The sequence below is a fragment of the Amaranthus tricolor genome, chromosome 10 (assembly GCF_026212465.1).
Source record: "Amaranthus tricolor cultivar Red isolate AtriRed21 chromosome 10, ASM2621246v1, whole genome shotgun sequence".
Classification (NCBI taxonomy): Eukaryota; Viridiplantae; Streptophyta; class Magnoliopsida; order Caryophyllales; family Amaranthaceae; genus Amaranthus; species Amaranthus tricolor.
The window spans coordinates 18143028-18167631 of NC_080056.1; the positions used below are offsets into that span (position 1 = coordinate 18143028).

Genomic DNA, 24604 nt, shown 5'->3' on the forward strand with positions numbered 1-24604 from the left:
TTGGATTGAGGTATATTTAAGTTAAATTCATACTAATTTAACCAATAAAACGGAAGTTTGAGGATTAATATTAGTAAGATCTTAAACCGATATTGATCAATAAAGCTGAAACTTGAGATTATTTAACTCACGTTTAATCATGTCAAAAATTCAATTTTATACAAATATGAGAGTAATTGATTTCCATGTCAGAATTAGGCGATTTCCGACATCCTAGATTTGTCTTCTCATCGTTATCTTCATATCAATTATTGTCCTTGCTTTATTTACTAGTTTTAGTTGCATCATTTTAGATTATTGCTCATAGTAGAGTTAGATTTCCAAACCAATTATATAGTTTGTCTGTATCCTGTGACCATAAACTGAACGAATGTATTAATTTGCTTTTTTGAGTTCAAACCCTTATAGTTACACGTACACTGTGCGCTTGTGGTTAAATAAAATTTACACATTAATGACGACTATATATTTTTTTTCTCCACTCAAGATTAATGCAATAGCTACGTTTGAAAGTTCCAATAAATAAGCTAATCGGAACTTCAACTGTACAACAAATCAATTACTTCAACTCGTTGAACAATCAATTTACTTAATTTCGTGTCAAAAAAAAAAAGAAAACAGAAAACACTATGGATCCTTATTGCAGGAAAAATAAATGGTCTCCATCTCTGATCACACCAATGTCTTCAACTTCTGCATTCTCTGTATTAATGATTTTTGTGAAGTTTCTTTGAAACTTTTTACCTGCACTTCATTGAGGCCAAAGTTGTTGTTATTAATACACAATTTATGAAGCACGTTTGTGGGGGAGAACATGGGTTCACTTGATTAGGGACTGTTTTTTTTATTATAATATTTTTATATAATACTCCCTCCAATTCGCTATTAATGTTTCATTTGCTTTATGCACTCTATGTAATGCACTTATTCAATTTTTAATATCTCTAATTGTGCATAATTAAAAATTATGAAAAGTTGATATAAATAATTCTTGCATTGAGACAAATCAAATAAGATCTCACTTGTCTATGTTTTACTTATAGATTAATAATAAAATACAAATTAAGAAAAAGAGATAAATAGTATCCAAAAAGCAAATAAGACATTAATAGTGAATTAGAGGGAGCAGATGTACTTTTTAGTTATGTTAACTTAGATGATTTTTTATATTAAAGTCTCTCAAATCATTTCCTTTGTTATTACAATAGTAAGTTATGTATATTGACCACCTTGTACTTGTTATATGTTGCTTGAGTCGTTGGCTGATTCATGAGGGCATGGTTTCATAGTATCTGATATTGATAGGCTATGTATGAGATTTGGTTTCGAAAACCAAAAAGATCAATTGAGCAAATTAGGAAAATTTTAAAAGTTTGGGACAATGGAATAAGTTGAGTTTTACATGTGGTGGGACTTCAGAAATAAAGCAACTGAAAATGTTGAGTTAGCTTCAGGGTTAACCACCTAAAACCTGACTTGGGTTAAAGGTTTGAAGGGTCTTTAATTTGTGTGTGTTTTGTTTTTTGCTCCTATGTCTAATGTGTATGTCTTGGATTGTGATCTATAAATACTCCCAAGTACACTTAACCCATTAACTAAGGTATTCTAATTAATATTATCAATTGAGAACTTTGTTTTTTAATCAATTTACAGATACATCTAAGCCTAGATTGGATGAAACCCACATTTAGTAAACCTCGGTAACTTTCGATGTTGTTTGATTATAACGATATTATATTCCCTTCACTTAATTTACTAAAAGTATGAATTTTTTGATTTTGTTTACCATTGATCTTGGGCAATTAATACTAATTCTTTAACTTGAATCTCACCATTTATGACAAGGGTATGAGATGTTCTTGCACCACCAACATGAATTATGAAATCACTAACACTATATATAGTTAGATGAAAGAAAATAAAGAAAAAGAAATAGGAGGAAAATAAAGGGAATTGAAAGTAAAAAATTCCTTTATATTTAAAATAAGGAAAAATTATTGTGAATAATTAAATTTATTTTTTATTATCTATTAATAATTCCACATTTTGAAACTTTTTTAAAAATTTAACATTTGTTTTTCAGTTTGTTGCCAATAAACCTTTTAGAAAATAACATGTTATATCAGGTTACATTTTATCTTCTCCTTCTTCTATAATTTGTGTTTTGCCTTAATTTAAAAATAGTAATTAAAATTATAACTATAAAATAGTCAATTTCTACAAAGAGAGGTAGTAGTAGATAATTTACCTGCAATACTGAAAAGCTCTTCAATGCTATCAGGTAAGACAATAAGTTTACCAAAATGCTTCCCTTCCATATAATCACCCCTTTCTGAATGCATGTAAATGACAACTCTAATTTTATTATTATTATTATTATTATTATTATTATTATTATTATCATTATTATTATTATTATTAACTCCTGAAGTTGCAGCTTCATAATCCCTTGAACTCAACTTCTCAGATTGATCACAATAATGGCAAATCTTATGGATTTCTGTGTTTCCATGATTCCTCTGAGTAATGTCATTGATGTCTGGATCATCTAACTGAATCTTAACTGTACTAAAGTCCTCATCTTTAACAGAGGAACAAAACTTTGGTTTATTATCATCAGCTGATGAGTAAATGTTCATACCACATCCATTGTTCATCAAGGTACTTTTATGTAAGTTATAACCACATTCATACTTTGAGTACATTCTGCATTTTTGTTGCCCATTAAACCATTCATCATACATATACTCCTCAATGTTTTGCTGCTCAATAATACCTTGGCTTTCTAAATCTTTAAGTTTCTGCAAACACAATTTTTAGATTGTCAACAAATCTAAAACCACTTAAAGGGGTAAACCAGTGAAAATCAGGGGTTCATATTCAATCTATTAAGTACATGATTTGAAAGGGTACATATTCACTGCTTAGGGTACATATTTTTAGTGAAATTTTTTATTATTTAAAAATATTAAATAATAAAAAACACACTACTCCACAACTACTCCTAAAAAGATTTATCTTCAATAAAAGTTGTTTTTAGTGATATTACCACTTTAATTGTTTTTAATAGATCATCCTTCTATATACACATACTCATATTTTATTATAAAAAAAGAACAAGTATATCTATTTTAAGCTTTCAACGAAGAAATATTAACTCAAAATACAAAATTGACTATAAATGTAGTGGATCTAATAAAAAATAATGATAACAAAAAAGCTAAGAAAAACATGTCAAATTAGTTCTGGTTTGGGTTATGATCAAATTTGACCTAATTGTTTTTTCATTATATTCGATGGATTTAAAATTTTCTGGTTACAACTTATTAATTTCATTTGGGTTTTTACGTTAAATTCGAGTTAGATTAAAAGTTAACAAGTATAATTGCTGAGTAAAATTACAAGTGCATGATCATATTTTGTTTGTTTTGTTAAAAACATTACCATAAACAGATTGCGCATTATGATGTGGTCATCTGCCTTGTTTGCTTGGATAATATTTGTAAGTGAAGCGCGGTTTAACCTTAATATTTGTGATAACTCTGTAGTCCTAATTGTGAATGGCTGTGGCATGTTACATAGAACACCTATTTCTCCAAATATATCTCCTGCACATATCTTTTGAACAATCTGCATATAACAATTTTTGCATTTAGAATTGGTTCTCCTTGTAAACTATTTTTGCTCAATTCCAAACATACATATGCAAATACCTTATCACACCCATTTATGTGTGCTAGCATGTCCTACATAAAGACAAACAATAATCATGTTAGGTACCGCACCTTAGGTAGAAAGTTGTAACATGAGAGATTTAAAATGAGGGCGGGAAGACCCACAGTTATTAAAAAGGATATGAAGGAATAAGATTTATATGTTGACATGGCTGAAAAGCAAGATGAATGGAGAAAGAGTATTCATGTAGATGTCAAATAATAAATAAACTGATCTCTGGGGTGGAGTAAAAATTGATAAATTTTTTGAAGGTTCTGTGCAATTTTAAAAATTGTAATATTTTTCTAATAATTTTGTATCATTAGACACATAACCTATACAACGTAATTTAATATTGAGGCTCCCAATTTTTCGGGGCCCTGTGCGGTCAAGCATATTGAACATGCTTAGATCCTCCCATGACTGATCAATTGATTCATGTAGCGGTTGCAATATTATGGTATCAAGACTTTTTCCATTGTTGCATTGTTGTTGATAATTGATTGGCTATCCGTTTTCTATATACAGATTATTGAAATGAGTAAAGTAGTTGAGATACAGGGTTTACCACTGCACCAGATACAAGAATATAAATATCTGTTGGCGCTTCATTTTGTAAGATCACATCTTCTCTTGGGGGGAAATATTCAGCATCCATTTCAGAAACCTGTATATATAAGAGACAACTCTGGGTTTAATATGCTGAAAGTGTTACACTTATGATTCATTACCCCAATGTTCCGTTTGATAGTGTGTATTAAACAGTGAGAATAGTAATGAAAAGTTAGTGTAATTTTGATAGGAAAATCTCATGACGAGTTTAATAGCCTTGCCTGTTTTACTTCAATTATCTTATTTTTTTCACAAAATTCATTCTAATGCATTATCATGTGGAGAGGTGGTATTAGATGGTAATGAAAAATTGTGAATAAAAAAAATTTTGATGAACAACTTTTGATAACCATGGAATGACATGGTACATTTAACATAAATGAGATTGTAACCTGTTGATCTTAAATGAGAAACGCAAACGATTTAACGAGTGATTTTACTACAATCGGAGGTCTTACCAATTGGAGGAGGAAATTAGGAGAAACTCCAGTGAAAAGATGAACTTGCTGAACAATAGGAAAGAAGAGATACTTTGAAATGTTGGATCGAAGAGCTTTAGGTAAACGATTTAGGGTCTCTTGCTGTTTTAACCCTTCTGTTTTGAACTTGAGACAAACATGTGACAGCATTTGGTCTTCTATTTTTGGAGGGAGCTGGTTTCGTGCAGCAAATTCTGTACAAGCCCTTACTGTATCCCTCTGTAAAACCACAGCATGTTCAATATTAGCACTTACCTAAATTCTTAATGTCTGATTGATAGTCAGTATTAAATTATAAGATTGGTAATCTAGAATTTAACTTACCCAAATTCTTAACAATCTAAATGATATAAATGATAATGAAAATTTAATGTATTTTTAGTGGGAAAATCTGTTGATATGTTCAATGTTTATGTTTTTTCTACTTCAACCATCTCATTTTCTTCACAAAATTCATTTCTTTGTATTACCAATTGAAATACTGATTTTAGTTAGAAATGAAAAATACTCCTAGTAAACAAAATATTTTTTATTAACAAAATTTAATTAGGACGAAAATGACATGTTACATTTCTTGAATATTTACACTATAAAATACACAAGGGAAATGATATTGAAAAGTCAAAAATTGATGAATTTTATGGTTGTGGGTAAGTCAAGCTGGTGACTAGGAGGATTAGGGGTGTTTTGAGTGGGGTCATTAAAAGCTTGAGTACATGCTCAGTAAAAAAAAAATGCATGTTTCATATTTATGATCAGTAAATGCTAACTCTATGGATAACAGAATTAGTCCACATATAAGGTAATTAGTCATATGTCTAAAATTGAAATCATTATATTTCAAATTAATTTTTATAACTTCAACCATTACATTTATTTGTTGAAGTCTTGCAAAAGGAATGTTAAAAACATTAGTTAAGAAAATACTCTTATTTTTTAATAAAAATGAAAATTATTATATTTTTCAAATAAATTTTAGACGATATGATACTTTTATAATTCTTTATTTCGTTGTGTCGCCTTCACCCAAACCAAACTTAATGACCTAAATAGTAAACCTCAAATTATTGCAATATCTTAAATTTGTATTGACTACGTAGAATAGCTGAGGAAAGGTGAAGGATTAGAGCTAGCGCTAGATAAGATACGACCCGATTGTCTGCAATATGCAGTATTAAGCTCATATTAGGAGATGCAAAGATGAAACTTACAAAATTTCGGGTGCGGCTAGTCCATTGCACAACAAGATTTGTCATATTTCCAATGATATAGGAGGTGAGACCTAAGTTAAATAGCATGTAAAAGATGTCAAATAACATCTCAATTGTATTCTCAGCATGCAGATCTCCATAACCAGTTGTTGTTAATGTCACGATAGACCAATATATTGAAGCAATGTATCTTTTCCAAACACTCTCTGATTTAAACTTTGGGTTAACTGCACCAATCCATGTTTGGGTCGGATCCGGATATCTATCCGCTATAAGGTAATAGAAGCATCCAGCACAATGTACAGCAAACAAAGTCACCTGAAATTAATTTCAATTCATGTATTAAATGATTATGTTTCAATTATTGGAGTTGACTTTCTAGTAGAATACATGATTACTTACTGAGACAAGTTTTGTGCACCGGGTCCAAAAATAGTTGAACCGGATATCTTTTTCAAGCCTGAATCATAATTAAAATATTAATAATTTAACCAAGTTTATTTTTAGGTGAGATTGCTTAAAGTCATAATTTCAACATTAAGATCACTAAATATAAGTTTTAAAACATGCTATCCTCTCAATAAAATAATTTCTTTAATTACATTAATAAAAACGTTACTCCACTTTTACAAATATAAAATTGAATTTATCAAATATTAGTTTCTTTGAAGTTGAGGATAAATATACAAGCTCTAAAATCAGTTCAACAAAAATCAATATATATAATCAATAAAAATGATTTTTACTTGCAGGATATTAACTTTTTGTATAGAAAATACATTAGTGAGTACATTTAAACCCTAAATAATGCTCTAAAGAGAAATAAGAAATTTTAAATAATGAAACAAAATTATTAAATTCTAAATAAAATAAAATAAAATAAAATGAGTTTTACGTGACCCTTATTTATTTTTATCTTAATTCGAAAATTCCGGACAAATTTAGTATCATTATAAAGTTAAATCAATGACAAAAACAAGTCCGTTATAAAGTGATAGATTCATATGATGCTAAGATTATGAGTGAATAAAGATTGGATTGGAAATAGACCTGGCAAATAGGGAGCTGACTCTTCGAAGTCTCCAAAGTCTAAGCATATTAAGTGCCTTAAAACCAACTCCACCGTTGTGGTCTGTAAATATAAGACTAAGCGTCTGAAGTGGTGCTGTTGAAGCCACATCAAAAATAAACCACGTTGATAAATACCTGCATCAAAACATTATCAAATAATTATTTTCTAATTTAGTACACCTAGGGGATCTAGAAAAATAATAACTTAGAGTCAATTTAAGTAAAACCCGCATAATAAATTTTGATCCCTGATCATATATGTGAAATGCAATACATTAAACAATTCATCTAGGGTATATTGACAAATACTTTTTGAATTTATTTTGGATTTAAGAGATGTCAATTAACTTTAGTGACATCACATTACATACGCTACAAACTAGACCGAATGAAATATAAGGTTAATTTTGAGAGTTGGTCAGAAATGCAATGGATATAGATCTATATAGAATGTATTGTAAATACCTTATATTTTATATAATTGATACAACATGCAAAACAAAATTTTAAGGTAAAAACAATTTTTCTTAAATATTTCAGTATGATCATACATTTATCTACAAAATAGAATGCATATTTATCTAGCAAGTATATGAGGATTGCGGAGTGAATTTTAGTATGATATGTTAAATTGGGTTGGACTTATTGTAAATGCTAGCATATTAATGGGAAAAACGAGTTGCACACACTTCATATGCCAAGGAGGTATATACCATCCCAAAACCGCGATGGGAAGAAGGTTCCAATAACTTATAAAGTGTGCATGCCGCTTTTTATTTATCAATGTGACATAAATTATCCCAACATGATATACCGAGTACGATCGTAGTGAATTATTTTACTATGATAAAGTGAAATAAAATTTGGTAGAAATAAAATGACTGACCTGATTGCAATTTTCTTATGATCATCAATAAGCAAGTAAGTTCGGCTATCAACGTATGCAACGAAGAAAGTAAGAAGTATATCAACAGCAAAAAAGCCATTGACAATGTGATCGAAAATGAAGAGCGCATCATCCTGTTTGAATGTAAGGAATGCAAACTCAAATGGACAAATCCATGCCGAGTATACAACCAATATTACTAGCAGCATCTCCCATGCCCTGTAAATTAATACTCTTAAGCATTACAAATTCTATTTTATCATGCATTATAACTCCCTCCATTCCGGCCAGTTTAAGCAAAAATTTACAAGCCATTTAGTCCAATAAGAGCCAAAATATTTTATATTAATAACAAACTCTACTAAAGCTGTACGTGCAATTTGGTCTATTTTCGAGTTCAAATTAAAATATCAAGTCATTTCAAAGTCAAATCTTGTATTTACAAAGTTGTTACATGACTGTGAAATAATTCAAAATTAAATCACATTTATTTTTCGCACATTTAATTGTAACTATAGTATATATTACTCCATACTCTCTTCGTTTTGTAATAATCTTCCCATTTACTTTTTGCATAGTTTTCAAAATAAACTTTCTCTTAATATCTTTAAATGCGCATTATAAAAAATATATGATAAAAAAGAATACTTTAAGAGGAATCTAACAAGATTCACATAGAAATATTTTACTATCTATATATATCTTAAAAATCTTAATTAAAATTCTCTCTCCAAAAATAAAATATTTTAAACGGAAAAAATATTAGAAAACGGAGAGAGTATTAGGTATTTGACTCATGAATTATTTTAAGCCTGCATTTTTTCAATTTTATCACTATTTATTGGAGTCGCTAATAGCATACAACTAAAATACATTAAACTCCAAGCAATTTTCGAGCAACTACCTAGAAATCTTTATTTAACATTGATATGAATGTTTCAAGTTTATTTGATCATCTAATGTCCTGATTTTGCCTCTAACTAATTATACAAGTTGACAATCAGCAATAAATGGCAAGAGAATAGTTGAGATTGGAATGGAGGGAGTACGTGTGCTTACATTCAAGGTTGTACATTGTTATATCACCTGTAACGAGGATCAAATGGGGAGATCACATATTTCTTGAGCTTGATGGCTTGATTGATTCGAGCTCCAAGAGATGGTAAGATATCATTCGACAAAACACTTTCATAACTGCTACCATCACTTCTCAACTCATCAAAACAAAAACGTTTGAAGAAAGACATGCTTACAATAATTATCAGGGCCTATACTCTACTTATTGTGGTGGTTTACTCGTTCTAGTTAAAGAACCTCCAAGAACTTTTCGCTTCGTAGGCTTATAAATAGGAAGTTATGATTGGAAGATTATATGTAGTAAAGCCAACTAAAAAGCTAAAATTTCATACTTTAATTTTTTGATTTTTTAAATACATTATACTTCTTCCCATTCTTCTAATTAGTCTCATTTTTGTCACAAAATTTTAGGTGGTCAAATGGAATCACTTGTAAAGGAGAGAGAAAAGATAATAAGTAAATTGTTAATAATTATTTATTAGATTAATTGTAACAAAGTAATATGAGTAAGGTTAATAAGGTAAAAATACATACTATAAATAGAAATGAGACTAATAAAGTGACTTAACCCTATTCAGAAATGAGACTAATAAGTAAAATAAGAGGGTATAATAGAGGCTAATGAGGTGGATATTTAAGTCGAAATTTTGTATTATCTACATATACACTTAGTAAGTATGTTAATTTATTTTATAAGTGATTCGTCATTGATTAGATAGCGGAGTTAAATGGTTGAGGTAGATTAATTTTAACCCGGTTGTCCACCTCTATGTAACAAAGCATATGAAAGATGCCAAGTAAGTGGTTAGTAGAAAGAAATTGGTGGAAAAAGGAACTTTGTTCTTGTGACCCAAGAGAAATGGTAAGGAAGCATATAGGGAAAATATATATGGCCCAGGACGAGATCTCGTGTATGTGCACGTAGGGGAGGGAAGAATCGGGACAGAGCAATGAATGTGGCAGGGAAACCTTCTTTTGTGTTAGCTAGTGCACTTTTACAGGATTCATGTGGTACTAGAAAGTAGAAAACCACACGTAAATTGTAATGAATTATGATAAAGGTAGTTCTAATTATAATTTATAACTATAATAATGAAAATAACGATCATATATTTACCTACTAAATGAAAGTTTTCATATCACTATTCTAACCATTCTTACTATGTATCACTTGTAAGAAGAGGAAATGGATTGTATTGATACACAGGTTATCTAGGTACGATATTGCCTAATCAAATCTAAATTTGGCCCGATACAACATGAGAACCAGAGATATGAGTTGGGCTGGCCACCAACAAAATGGGAAAAAGCATGCTACATCCCATGGAGCGAAAGAAGGATGTGAGCTAGCCAAGGAAACTCTAACACGTGGCAAGAAATTGTACTAAGAATTTCAAGTCATCCAATGACATTGAGAATAAACAAATAATATTTTTTCAAGTTATTATTTAAGATTTAAGGTTACTTAATAAATAAATACAATACAAACATACAAATATTTAAATAAGCAAATAATACATATGGGATTCAATAATTTATTTAACTTGACTCAAAGTGTTAAAAATACAAAAATGGTTGAAAATTTATCTGACTGACTTGTGGGCTAGCACATGCACGACAACATGGCACATGCACCTAAGTCAATCATGAGTCTCATTTTTGAATGACTAAGCACGACACAATGCGTCACAACATTTCTTATATACGTGTTGTCATGATACGACTTGGTATGAAATGACTGGGCATGAGGTACGATAGACACGATACGTGGCGGGTAGTCTATCACGACGCTGGTTAGACAATTACTACTTGGCTCCTGGTACACATGTATGAGATATTTTATATCAAAAATTGTGATACCTCGGGTTGATCTTTAAAAAGGATTGATGGATAACCAATATAAACAATATGCATATTCTTTCAAGGGAGCCCAATTCCTAAGATCTCCACAGTTAAGTGTGCTTGGTGAAGAGCAATTTAAGGACGGAAGACCACTTAAATGTTTTTCTGAGTGCACACAAGTAAGGCCAAAGTGCGCTGAAAAGGATTCTATTGTTCTGTGGGGCATGTTTACAGCCTCAATGGGTAGTTATCGGCGATGTGATAGGGCCAGGGTGTTACAAGTGGTATAGAGCAACCATGCGATAATGGTTGATAGTATTTTTAGTGCAGTTAGCAAGGTCAAGATCTTGAAAGTATGGTTTAACGAGAATGTTGCATTCTTCAATTGTGGGTGAGTGTTATACCTCGGGTTGATCTTTAAAAAGGATTGATCAGGCGTCTTCTTTCAAGAGAGCCCATTCGCAAAGAACTTCATAGTAATTAGGCATGCTTGGTGGGAAGTAATTTTAGAATGGGTAACCTCCTAGGACGTTTTTCCAAATGGGCACAAGTGAGGCCAAAGTGTGCTGAGAAGATTTTTGTTGGTTTGTAGGCCAGTCTTCAGGCTAAATAGGTAGTTACCGGCGGTTGCATGGGAATGGGGTGTTACAAGATTAATATAATGAAATTGATTTGAGTATTGTGATATATATTGTTTTATATTGTCATTAAATATTATATCTAAATATACATGTATCATATAAAATATTTCTTGCTACATATTAATGTAAACAAATATGTTTAAATTTATTGATTTTTTTTGTATTTTTTCATAGAAGTTTTGTATAAAAAATTTAATGTGATTGCAACATTTATCATATGTCCTTGAGAATAAGACTATTGCTAAATAGTCCTCTCTCTGTCTATAATTTTGTTCTATTTCATCTGGATATAAAATTTAAGAAAGTAAAAGGAATAACTCTAAAGTGGTATATAATTTGCTAAATTATTAGTAAAGGATAAAAAATAAAAAGTACCACTAAAAAAAACTAGAGTAATTAAATAAGGGTAATATTATAAAAAAGACCTAATAAATAAAAAAATAGGACAAAGTGAGTAAAATCTATCTATACAATATACTTAAACAAAATACAGCTGATATAAGCAACTCCAAAAATTAATGAGTTGTCATCTTGTTAAGAGATATTTTTCCCTCCTTTTAGCAAATATGATGTCATTGAAAAAGGATGACAATTGAAATCTTACATGCTAAGAATAATTATAAGATGATTAATTCAAAACCATCGTTAAAAACTTTAATTAGGACTATAACATATATTAAAATTTGAAAAACAATATAATAAATATGTAATAAAGATGCACAGATTATTATCTTTAATTTTTAATTTACAAAACACCATTGATCTATTTTATATAAAAAAATATTCTTTCATGTACAAATGAATTATATTATTTTTAAATATACCTTTAAAGAAATAAAAGTTCACTAAAATGATTATAACTTCAATAATAATTATATTATAGATGCAATTTACAATGGGCTACGGCTTTATCATTATTGTAATGATAACTAAAATAAACAGTTAGAATTCCGATTTTCAAGAATGTAATAAAATGTGTATTAAAAAATAATTAAAATGTAATAAAATGTAACATTATGCTGGTTTTATTCAATTAAAGCGTGCATCGCATGTGTTAAAATGGAGGAAATCCGGATGATGATTGAATCATTGAAATGACAGATTTTGATTAATTACATTGGATGTTTTGACTTCCATTTTTAGGAAAAAAAAATGAAAGGTTCCATATTACAATAGTGGACGCATGACAAGTTCCAAAATCTAAGATGCCACGTGGATTAATAGCTTAAGCTAAGTATCAAAAACCCTAATTAATTATTGTGATTATTAATGTCATAATTCACGACGGACGGGCAAAATGTTAGATTATTAATGTTAATTTTTTCTTTAATTTTTATCACAATTACTTAGCATTCTGAATTTGTGTATTATTTTTAATCTATAAGTTAAAACATAGTAATGTGAGATTTTATTTGATTTGTCTTAATATAAGAATTATTAATATTAATTTTTTATAATTATAAATTAAGAACAAATAGAAATATTAAAAGTCAAAATGTTGATTCGGCAAGTGTTAAAAACTCAATAAAACTAAATAAAATTATGATAAAAAGTTGATTTTGACAAGCACAAATTTACTTGAAATAAAAGTTTAACTTTTATTTAGGGTGTTGCTATTTTTCGCCACCCCTTTTCATTTTTTCGCCACCCCCCTAAAATTACTTAATTGCCCATGGATTTAAAAAAATTACAAAAATGCCATTGGAGTTAAAACATAATTAATAAATGTAAATCACGCTTAATAACACTATTAAGAATTTAATGCGGATGATTTGTCTATATATATCGAATTCTGAGATGCGTTTGAAGTACGAATTCAAACACGGTACTATCTCTCTAAAAAACTGGTACTATCTCTCTAAAAAGTGTTAAAGAAGTTGTAAGGCGTAATTGGCTGAATATGGCTAACGAAAGCGACTATGAGTCGGATGCGGTACGTAAAATTGTCGTTCGAAAAAAAAAAAAACAAGTCGCACAAATCTAGGCGACTGAACCATGGTTCAATCGCACAAATCTGGGCGACTAACCCATGGTCCAGTCGCACAAATCTGGGCGACTGATCCATGGTCCAGTCGCCCAATTTTGTGCGATTGGACCATGGGTTAGTCGCCCAGATTTGTGCGACTGGTTTATTAATTAATTTTTTTTTTATTTATTTACGTATTAATGTTTTTTTAAATTATTATTATAATTATTGTTAGTACTATTATTATTATTATTATTATTGTTGTCATTATTATAATTTTTATTGTTGATATTTTTATTTTTTAAATTTTTTAATATTTTAATTTACGTTATTTATTTATTTATTTAATTAATTATTTATTTATTATTGTTATAATTATTATTATTGTTGTTGTATTTGTTGTCATTATTATTAATATTATTATTATTGTTATTATTTGTCTTGTCATTATTTATTTATTTTAAATGTTTTGTCATTTTTTTATTAACGTAATGTTTTTATTATTATTAAAATTGTTATTGTTATTGTTATTGTCATTATTAGTTTGATTTATCGTTATCTATTTATTTATTTATTTATTTATTATTATTATTATTATTATTATTATTATTATTGTTGTTGTTGTTGTTGTTGTTGTTGTTGTTGTTGTTGTTGTTGTTGTTGTTATTATTAATCCAATTATTATTATTGTAGTCATTAATGTACTTAATTTATATCATTTCAAATGTGCAGGAGTTTGAAAACTTTGGAGACAACGTAGACTACTCCGGTCACTTTGTTACGGATAGGGAATTTATCTCCATAGATGAGTTACATAGTTGGGCCGATGCGATAGTAATAACAATTGGTTTTCAATTTACACGTGCTTCTTATAAAAAGAAAGAAGGACGTTCCAGAGTTAGTTGTTATTTAAGATGTCACCGCTATGGTAAACTTAGGGGTGTTGTAGATAATGTAGATAATGCTGCCCGACCTGGTTCTAAAAGTAGGAGTTGCGGGTGTAAATTTATGATTGTAGGAAGTAGTCGTAAACCAGGAGAAAGACCTTGGACGGTAAGGGTGTGTCCTGGTGAAAAGGGAAAACATAACCACCCGTTCTTGGTGTACAGAGATGGTCATGTAAGGGCGAGGATTAATCTAGATATTCAGGAGCACATACGACAGCTTAGTGCAACCGGAATGCAACCGGCCTTTATTATGAATTCTATTAGAGATAATTTTCCTGGTTTTTATGCTAGTATGAATCAGATATATAATATTAGGCAATTAATAAGGAGAGATGAAATGGAGGGCAGGACTCCCCTTCAACACTGTCTTCATATGGCCACAGAACATAATGATGTGGTATGGACAGAGTTGGATAATGACGGGCACTTGAGCAGACTTTTAATTGCAAATCCTACTTCAATCCAAATGATACGTACGTGGCCGTATGTTGTGCTGATAGATACAACGTACAAAACGAACAAACCAAAGTGGCCACTATGTGAAGTGATCGGAATGACGCCAACAAATCACAACTTCTTGGTTGCGTTTTGTTTGATGCGAGATGAGGCGGCTGTGTCGTACTCGTGGGTGCTGCAGGGATGAGAGATATTTTCGGCATTGCTCAGACTCCTAGCGTCATTGTAACCGATCGTGAATAAGGTTTATCTGCAGCTATTCGTGACGTCTTCCCAGGTAAAAACGCTTTGTGAGTTCATTATTGTGGTTATATCTATTGATAATGTCTTAATTACGTTCACTGTTTTGTTTAATGTAGATGTACGTCATTTGTTATGCACCTGGCATATTGGCAACGATGTTGAGAACATGGTGGACAAGTTGTGCGGCGGCATGTCGTTGACGGGAGTTCAAATCCGCAATCCGCGTACGTAGTCTTGCCACTGGAGCGATTCGACTGGCCCATTCTTTCGCGAACTGAAAACACAAAAAGACAATGTGCGTTATTAATTCATTAAAAAAAAAAGAACCTGGAAAAAAATTGTTAATAAAACTCACGTAATCAGATCTGCTCTGACCAGGACCAGGACCGGAAGCCAGCAATTCGTCTCGGGATATGTACGGGTGCGAGCACACTCTAAACCATTCAACGTAATTAGGTTCAGTCTCTGAAGGAACAGTAGCTCGTCGAAGTCCCTGCTCTACAAGGCGGGCACTGTAGGGGAACCTACTCCACGCCTCCACAAATGCAGCAGCAGAAGAAGGAAAGGTCACGGAGTAGGTTCCGTCTGCCGGTCGAATAGCCTTGGCTGGTCTAATAGGAGCTGGAGGAATAGACTGCACAAACCCAATCTGTCGCAATGCCCGCTCCGGCAAATACACCTCCACAACATCAAAGCAGGTGATACCCCCGATGACTGTGGTGCGTGGGTGCTCATTCAGCAACGCAGCAGCAGAAAAATTGTAGGGAGTCCATTCAACCTGCATACAGGCCAAGTTAAAAAAAAATTTCCTACAAATAAAAAACAACATGCATGACAAAATGTAATGTAAAATACCTGAGTCTCTGTCATTGAGTCCAGAACCTTGCGGAACTCCATCAACCTGTCCAGCTCACGACCTACTTTCTTCGGCGTCCACATCTCCGCCCTAGTCATGTTTGGCACATCAGCTCGGCGAGGATGAGGGCGGAAAGCGGAGAAGTACTCATAGATCCATGTCTGGAGCAATGTGAGGCATCCAGCAATGGTCTTGCAACCAGCCCTAGATTCCATTCCGAGCTGCCTGTACAAGAACGCCAAGGTCACCGCACCCCAGGCCACGTCGTGTTCATCGTCGTTGACGACAACTATCGGGTGAGGTCGCATGTCAGTCCTGGTCTTATCCGCCAACAAGGTAGAGCCGATGACAGCCATGTAGTACGCTGTGGTCTGGGTATCCAAGGCCTGCGACCTATGACACAGTCGCATCAGTTCAGCAACGCTTATGCATCCGCTGGTGAATGAACCTTTACGTCGAAGCTCAGACAGAGGCTCGCCGACCAGATTGGTGATACCAACCTCCCACTCCGCCTCCGAAGGCTCAGCCGGCAGAGAACCATCAATAGAAATGCCCAATATGCGTTGCACGTCGTGCAACATAATCATCATCTCTCCCCAGGGCATGTGAAAGGTGTTCGTATCCGGCTGCCACCTCTCGACGAACGCCGATATCAAAGCAGAGTCGATGTGCTGGTGCATAATGACCGGTAGTCGACCGAGGGAAGTGGAAGGTAGAAAATCGACTAGCTCATCGGACATATCCCTCAGTCCGATGATGGACTCCACCGGTCTCTTCCTAAAACGGCACTCCAGAATCGGAGGCGTACGCTCGGAGCCGTCATAAATAAGTTTAGCTATGTGCCCGCCATAGCTAGGGATCAGTCGCGTATCTGTCGGCCCCCCGGGCTGGGGTGATGTCACTAACCAGTCCGTGTTAGTGGACTGTGAGGGCCTGCCCCGTGGCGGCTCATTATCGACAAAACATCCTCCTGCACGCTCAGATGCGGCGGAAGAACTCGGGTCGCCAAGGGCAAATCTGCCGTCGGGGCCACGCACTATAGTCCAGTCCAATGGGGCAGGCTCAGGAGCTTGGAACTGAACATCATCACTATAAACCCCCCAACTACTCTGGAGGCTATCAGCCTGGTCATCAAAATGAGTACGCACTTGGTTCAGCGTACTCGACCTTTGGGCCTCACTGTGTCTGGCCGCCTCTTCCTGCCTAGCCCTCCTAGCAGAACCCGTGACCCCCCTCTCATGCGGGTCCCCTCTGAGTAAGGTAGGCCTAGAACTATTACCTCTCAACAATTGCCTAAAAAAATCCTTTCCTTTTCCTTGATTACCAGCCATTTTCTACAATTTTTTACGGTTTCATTCAATATTATAAATAATAATATTTCTAAAAACATAATAATCATAAATAAAATATGGAAAAAAATAACATAAAAAACAAAATAATTAATTATTATTCCTAAATAAACGGAAAAAAAAAACAAATTTAAAATAAATAAATAAATAAATTATTTACAATATTAACATTTTATTAAAAAATATATATATAAATTTATTAATAAAAATCTGGTTTTTTTTTAAATTTCAAACTTTAAATATATTTTTCCTAAATATAAGGAAAAAATAAAAAAAAAATATTATATATATATATATATATATATATATATATATATATATATATATATATATATATATATATATATATAATCAGTTTTTTTTTAATTTCAATTTTTAAATTTCTACTCCAAAATATACAAAAAATTTAAAAAAAAAAAAAAAAGAAAATGAGTCGCCCAGATCCGGGCGGCTGGACTTAATTTAATTAGAAATAACTTACCTCGATTGATAAATTCCGGATTGAACTTAATTTTTGCTCTCAAATTTTGCTTTTGTATGTTGGTTTTTAGTTGTAGTGAGAGAATTTTTAGTGTGAGTGTGGTTTATATAGAAAATTTTAGGTTTAATGGCATAATTGTAATTTTTTCAAAAACCAAGGGCAATATGGTAATTTACTAGGGGTGGCGAAAAAATGAAAAAGGTGGCGAATTATAAGAATTGGGTTTATTTATGGCATCCAAATATTGATGTTAGACTTGACAAACTATGAAATTCCTACCATTACCAAAATGTAGGGCCCTAATCCTCACATGGTATCTATTCTTGGTAGGCAAAAAATATACTCCTTCCAAGTTCCAAGGCTTTCATCCAAGGTTGTAGAAGTTTCTATCAAAAAAGTATACGAACTTTGGTCAATATATCTATCTCAACAGAGATATATGCTCTTAAATTTGACAATACCTGATCGAATAGTGTAGATGGAGAACAATCTCAAAAATAAAAGAGGCTTTTCATACATGATACATCTACACCTTTGAAATTCCATGCTAGGCTCTACACAATTGTTTATTTTATCAACCGGCTTTCTACACTATTCTTCACCACAAAAAATTCTTTTAGACATTTGATTAAACTTATTACATTTGATTTTTTTCGTAATTAAATGTCTTATTTTGATCATTTATATAGTAAACTATACACATTTAAAATTAATACTCCCTCCTATTTTTCGAATTAGTCTCATTTGACTTTTCACCAATTTTTAGATGGATCAAATGGGACCACTTAGAACGGAGAGATAAAAGGTAATAAGTAAATTGTTAGTTTTTTTCATCAGATTAGTTGTGTTAAGATAATGTGAGTAAGGATAATAAAGTAAAAAAATACATACTATAAATAGAAATGAGACTAATAAGGTGACTTAACACTTTTGGAAATGGGACTAATAGGGAAAATAGGAGGGAGTAAAAAGTTAATATAAAGTATTCAATTAGACAATTCAAACTAGATCCAAATTGACTATATTTTTCCTTATACATGAGACGCAATATGTTAAGTAAGGTTGAACGATGAATAGTGTCAAAAAGCGCAATGCAGCATGGAGAAAATACTGTCTTTTTCCATGTTATTATCACATTTTTAGTGAAAAACTTTCGTTAATCTTTTAACCTGATATGTCTTTGTCCTCGATCGATTTTCTAAATTTTTATGGGAATATATGTATAAAGGTTGACATCCAAGTTATCCTGTTTGGAATTGAAATCTAGTTGATCGGGTCAAGTTGTAGTCAAAATTTATTTAAGATATAAAGTATGCTTGAAATATCGATTTGATACTTAATTAATTAAGAACGGGGTTGAATAGAGTATGACACTTTTTGATAGATTTTGGTTCGAATTGAGTAAAGAGGTTTGAAAACCATACACAAAAAGTATTACTAGTCAAATCAAAATTCAAAACTGCAACGATGAGATGAAGCTAAATTACGAAAGTCGGCTCTTGAGGACCTACGGCTCCACCTTTGGGTTCCCTCTAACCCTTAGAGATTCCTTATCGATGAACAAAAAAAAATCTTGATTTTCTCTTTTTTTTTTTAATTTTCTCTCTTCTACATCAACCTAACAAACTAACTCAAATTTGGCACTTTAAAGCTTGACACTTTCTCACATAAAGTAGTTCAAACTTGGTTTGTTTGGGATGAAACTTGACACACAACACTATTTGGTATATATTATTGTGTTGAAGTGGTTAGAATTGAAAACAATAGTCATATGCTTGAAATTACGTGCTAAGTTGCTTTTTTAAGGTTTTTTAAGCGTTTTTGGCACTATCTCGCATAAAGTAGTTCAAACTTGGTTTGTTTGGCATGAAACTTGGCACAGAACACTATTTGGTATACATTATTGTGTTGAAATTGTTAGAATTGAAAACTATAGTCATATGCTTGAAATTGCATGCTAAGTTGCGCTTTTAAGGTTTTTTAAGCGTTTGGCATTAACATCTATTATCTCTTAGTGTTTTCGACTAAATAATGTTATTGATTGGGGCTAGTGATGGCCACGGTCTGTGTTGGGTCGGTTCCGTTCCGGTTCCATTCGGTTCCGGTTTCATCTGGAACTTGTTTCGAACGTTTTCGGTTCCGGTTCAGGGCAGTTCCAAATGGTTCATTGGCAATTCATGAGGCGGTTCCAGCGGTTTCAATTCTCGGGTCGGGCGGTTCGGACCATCGATTCAATTCTTATTTTTCCTTTAAATATAATATAAAAATACTATAATAATGCGGACATACCTTTGATGATTACTTGATTATTAGCGAAATTCATTGTTTGTCATCGTTATTAAAATATTTACCAAAAAGAAGGGAAAAAAATTAATAAGAGACGATAAAGATGAGTAATAAAAAAGAGGGAGAAAATGGACTAGAACCTAGTATTCCGAAGGAATACTAAGTTGCCTACGTATCCTGAAGGAATCTAAGCCCATGTAGTTATTTGTCATACCTTTTATTTGTAGTTGTTGAATGCTGATTGATTGTTGTCTGATATTCATGATCCTATTCGTCTTCGTCATCATCATCTTGTTGGTTAGAAGCTTCCGCTGACTCTCCTCCTAACGATGATGCAGATATATCCATCATCATCCATGGATCATCATCATCTTGATCATCATCATTCTTGAGTCCTTGTGTTCGGAGCTCCGCTTGATCCCAATCTTTCTTGCAAACACATATTTGAATAGTATATGGAGCAAGACGAGATCTCTTTTCATCTAAAACCATTCTACCTGCACTAAAAGCAGACTCCGACGTAATAATAGAAGCAGGTATTGCAAGGATATCTTTTGCGATTCTCGATAATATGAGGAATTTTATTGATTTTTCTTTCCACCATTCTAACATATTATAACTACCTTATTCAATTTCAAAGTGATGTTTAAGATAATTATCTAGTTCTAAATATGACGCGGAGGGTGAGGAGAAGATGGTCCTACAAAATTATCATCTTGGCTTATTATGTTAGCTATTATGGGATTATAATAAGTGGGACGTGCCAAGACGCTAGCACGCCTAAACGTATCGCGACTTGGATTATATACACTAGAATAGTGATTATAAAGTTCTGCTAAAAGCTTTTTACATTTTCCAACATAATTATGTACATCACTAGGCGGGCGATCTTATGATTGGCAGTAAAATCCAATTAATTTAGTAAGGTTTTCCGTCTTATAACATGGATCTAAAATTGTCGCAATTCCATAAATAAATGGAAAATCAGTAAAATACGTCTTCCACTTGTCCATCATATTTGTAAGAATCGGCTTTAAAAATATATTAGTATCATTATGCCAATGTTCAACAAGATGATAAAAAATAGTAATACATTCACTTATTACTAAGTGGACGTTTGGTTCGTAAACATATGAAAAAATCTTAGTTGTGTGGACATATGCTTTTAATATTTTCTGTACGCCTATAGCTAGTTCCCATGTTTCGTCCCGTATACGGCTATCCATACACTTAATATACAATTGTGTTATAACCGGACGATAAGCAATCATGGGTTGAGCCCCAACATGTAGGAGTATCTAATTACCAATATACATTTTTAGTTGATAATGGTCACATAATTGCTTATATCTTCTCTTTACCTGTCCTAATCTAAGCCACTTCACTATTTCTCTAATAGTATCTAATAAATAACTTAGTTTTCTAATGCCTGCTTGGCAAGATAAGTTAACAATATGAGCACAACAACGTACGTGTAATAATCTACCACCAAAGATAAAACTAAAAGCATGTTCGTTATACAAAAGTTCGTTGCATTTAATGTTGGTGGTTGCATTATCGGTAGATTAAAAAAATATCTTATCTAACAAGTTCCATTCTTTACATATCTCTATTAATGTATATTTTATGTTATCACGCGTATGTCTTTCGAGCATTAACTCAAAAGCAATTATTCTTTTTTGAATAAACCAATTATATTCTATCCAATGTGCTGTTACACACATATAAGTTTCTAAATGTGGGGGAGTAGACCAAATATCAATTGTTATGCTAACCATACCATTAAAAGATTTAAACATTTCTACTAATTCATAGCGCTTTGATTCATATAATTTTACTATGCGTCGTTTAAGAGTGTTCCTAGGGATTACTCTATATTGTGGTTGCAAATTTTTTCTAGTGTAATACTCGCATGCCTTACTTTCACCATGGTTAAATAACAACTCATCACAAATTACATATTTAGAAAATTCATCAATCATTTCATTACGATTATATTTAAAAGGCATACCTCCGTCGGGAATGTCCATTGTCCACTGTCGGCTTCCACTTGTGGTCCCGCTGCAGCTTGCTGCATGAGTTTCTTTTGTGATTCCATGCTTCTTTGCAAAATTTTTGTTGAAAGATCCCGTACCACCACTGTAACAGGCTCAAATTTCTTATTCTTAATCTTCCGATTAATTATTCCGAAATTTTTATTTTCGAATTTCTAATCCATTGGTCATCTAATTCAAATCACCTTTATATATATATATATATATATATATATATATATGTATATATATATATATATATATATATATATATATATATATATATATATATATATATATATATATATATATATATATATATATAGATATACATATATATATATATATATATATATATATGTATATATATATATATACATATATAGATATACATATATATATATATATACATATATATATATATATATATATATAGATATATATACATATATATATATATATATAGATATATATATAGATATATATATATATATATATATATATATATATATATATATATATATATATATATATATATAGATATATACATACATATATATATATATATATATATATATATATATATATATATATATATATATGTATATATATATATATACATATATATATATATATATATATATATATATATATATATATATATATATATATATATATATATATACATACATACATATATATATATATATATATATATATATATATATATATATATATATATATATATATATATTCTTAAATTTCTTTATAAGCACTAAAATATTATTTTATTATTTTATACTACGAAAAGTAAAATTTTAATATTGTATTTACGGTTTTATTAAAACGTTACGTTTCAATTTCGTTTCCTTAAACTAAATTTACTACTTATCATTTTAACCTTACAACTTTGATTTAATATTTTATACTTAAAAATTAAATATATTTTTCTTATTAACATTAAGTATAGTTTTAACCAAAATTTTCTAAGTAAACTATCATATTTTCATAATCAAACATTAATCATACTTTCCGATTAATCTAAAACATTTCACTAGTATAAACTAGAACAAAAATTTTATGAACCCATTTAATTAAATCTCTCTAGACCCATCTAGTATCCAGACCCGCTAGGCCTGCTCTAGACACGATCTATTATACCATTTAATATCAATTTTAAGTTCATTGTAAATCTATTTCTCAACAATTAGGCCTATATACATCACATAAACCCATTTTACTAATAATGAAACCTTTAAATATGAATAATTAAATCAAGACAATACATTTATGATCCATTTAGGACCCTAGACCTATCAAAGTCGACGGGTCTAGGTCCGGGTCTAAAATTTCAGACCCTAAAGGTCCGATTTGAATAAGAGTCCACCAAAAATTAATAGGTTTGGGTTCAGATTTGATTGGACGCGACTATTTTCCGACCCATGATCATCCCTAGTTGATTGATAACCGAAATCGAGCATAGCATAGCATAACTCAATGTATAAGGTTGGTAAGATATTTACCTACACAACCTAATCGAAATGATAAATTCTTGGTTAATACCGTCTCATTATAAGACGACTTAATATGGATTGATCCAATATTTACTCTACAAAAACTGAAAAAACCTGCTTTAATTTACTTAATCAGTTTTTTAAAAACACCTCTCACGACGAGACCGTGTTATAGAACACTACTTGAATCGATTTTCAATGTACACTTGTCACGTCTAATCGCTCTTATTCAGACCAATTGCAAGTTGTGTCATCCAAGGAGAGTGGAGTTATTGCAATACGTACAAAGAACAACCTCAATTCATCAACCTCAATTCATCAATGGCTGCAGTTTCTTTTTCATCAGCCATTCTCACACATAGAAACACTCAACTTCCTCTTTCTGTCTCGTTCACTAACTTCCGCCGCACCACTCGACTCGGTTTCCGAAACCCGAATTATTATCAGTGGACATCATTTACATACGTACCGGGTCCCGCTTCGGATTACTCCGTTACCGAACCAGACCCGAAAGTCGAGGGTTTGGGTCAAGAGAAAGCTGAAACGAAAGATGCGATAAATTGGGGATTGTTATGGAGTTTGCTATCGAAACAAAAATGGAGAGTTGCTCTTTGTATTTCTGCTCTAGTTGGTGGTACCACCTGTACACTTTCTATGCCTCTTTTTTCAGGTATCAATTTTGAACTTTGTTTTCGTTTTATTGAATTTTGATTCGGAATTTCGGTGAAAATTATAGGGGTAGGTCTTCAATTTTGCTCCACTAGAAAATTTAGTTGAAGCTTTGTGATGTGTTTACTTGGCATCTAAATAACTAGGAAGTTCATGTCAATCATTAATATGAATTGTTGCATATGTCCCGAATTAGCTGGATTTTGTTTTTGGACCGTTTTCAAATCAGGTACAGGAAATTTAGGCTAAATATATCTCCTTTTTTTCCCAT

General features: G+C 31.6%; 2 protein-coding genes across 4 annotated transcripts in view; one reads left to right on the forward strand and one right to left on the reverse strand.

The window, feature by feature from the left end:
- Positions 1-321: 321 nt before the first annotated feature.
- On the reverse strand, positions 322-9862 carry LOC130825462 (potassium channel KAT3-like). Of its 2 annotated transcripts, none has more exons than XM_057690705.1 (11): positions 9033-9862; positions 7974-8192; positions 7067-7222; positions 6419-6476; positions 6017-6334; positions 4785-5024; positions 4283-4381; positions 3714-3746; positions 3445-3630; positions 2249-2801; positions 322-744 (listed from the first exon to the last, which is right to left on the reverse strand). In XM_057690705.1, coding segments are annotated over exons 1-11 (1971 nt in total). In that variant the 5' UTR covers positions 9035-9862; the 3' UTR covers positions 322-637. The 2 variants fall into 2 exon arrangements, with proteins under 2 accessions (XP_057546688.1, XP_057546687.1); XM_057690704.1 differs by having other exon boundaries at positions 323-744; positions 9060-9862.
- A 13956-nt stretch (positions 9863-23818) lies between these two features.
- The window catches only part of LOC130825463 (ABC transporter B family member 28), a 28140-nt gene continuing 27354 nt past the window's right edge, over positions 23819-24604 (forward strand). For both annotated transcript variants that reach the window (XM_057690706.1, XM_057690707.1), the window contains exon 1: positions 23819-24334. In XM_057690706.1, the coding sequence (XP_057546689.1) occupies positions 23986-24334 (349 nt within the window). In that variant the 5' untranslated portion in view covers positions 23819-23985. The remainder of the gene's footprint in view (positions 24335-24604) is intronic.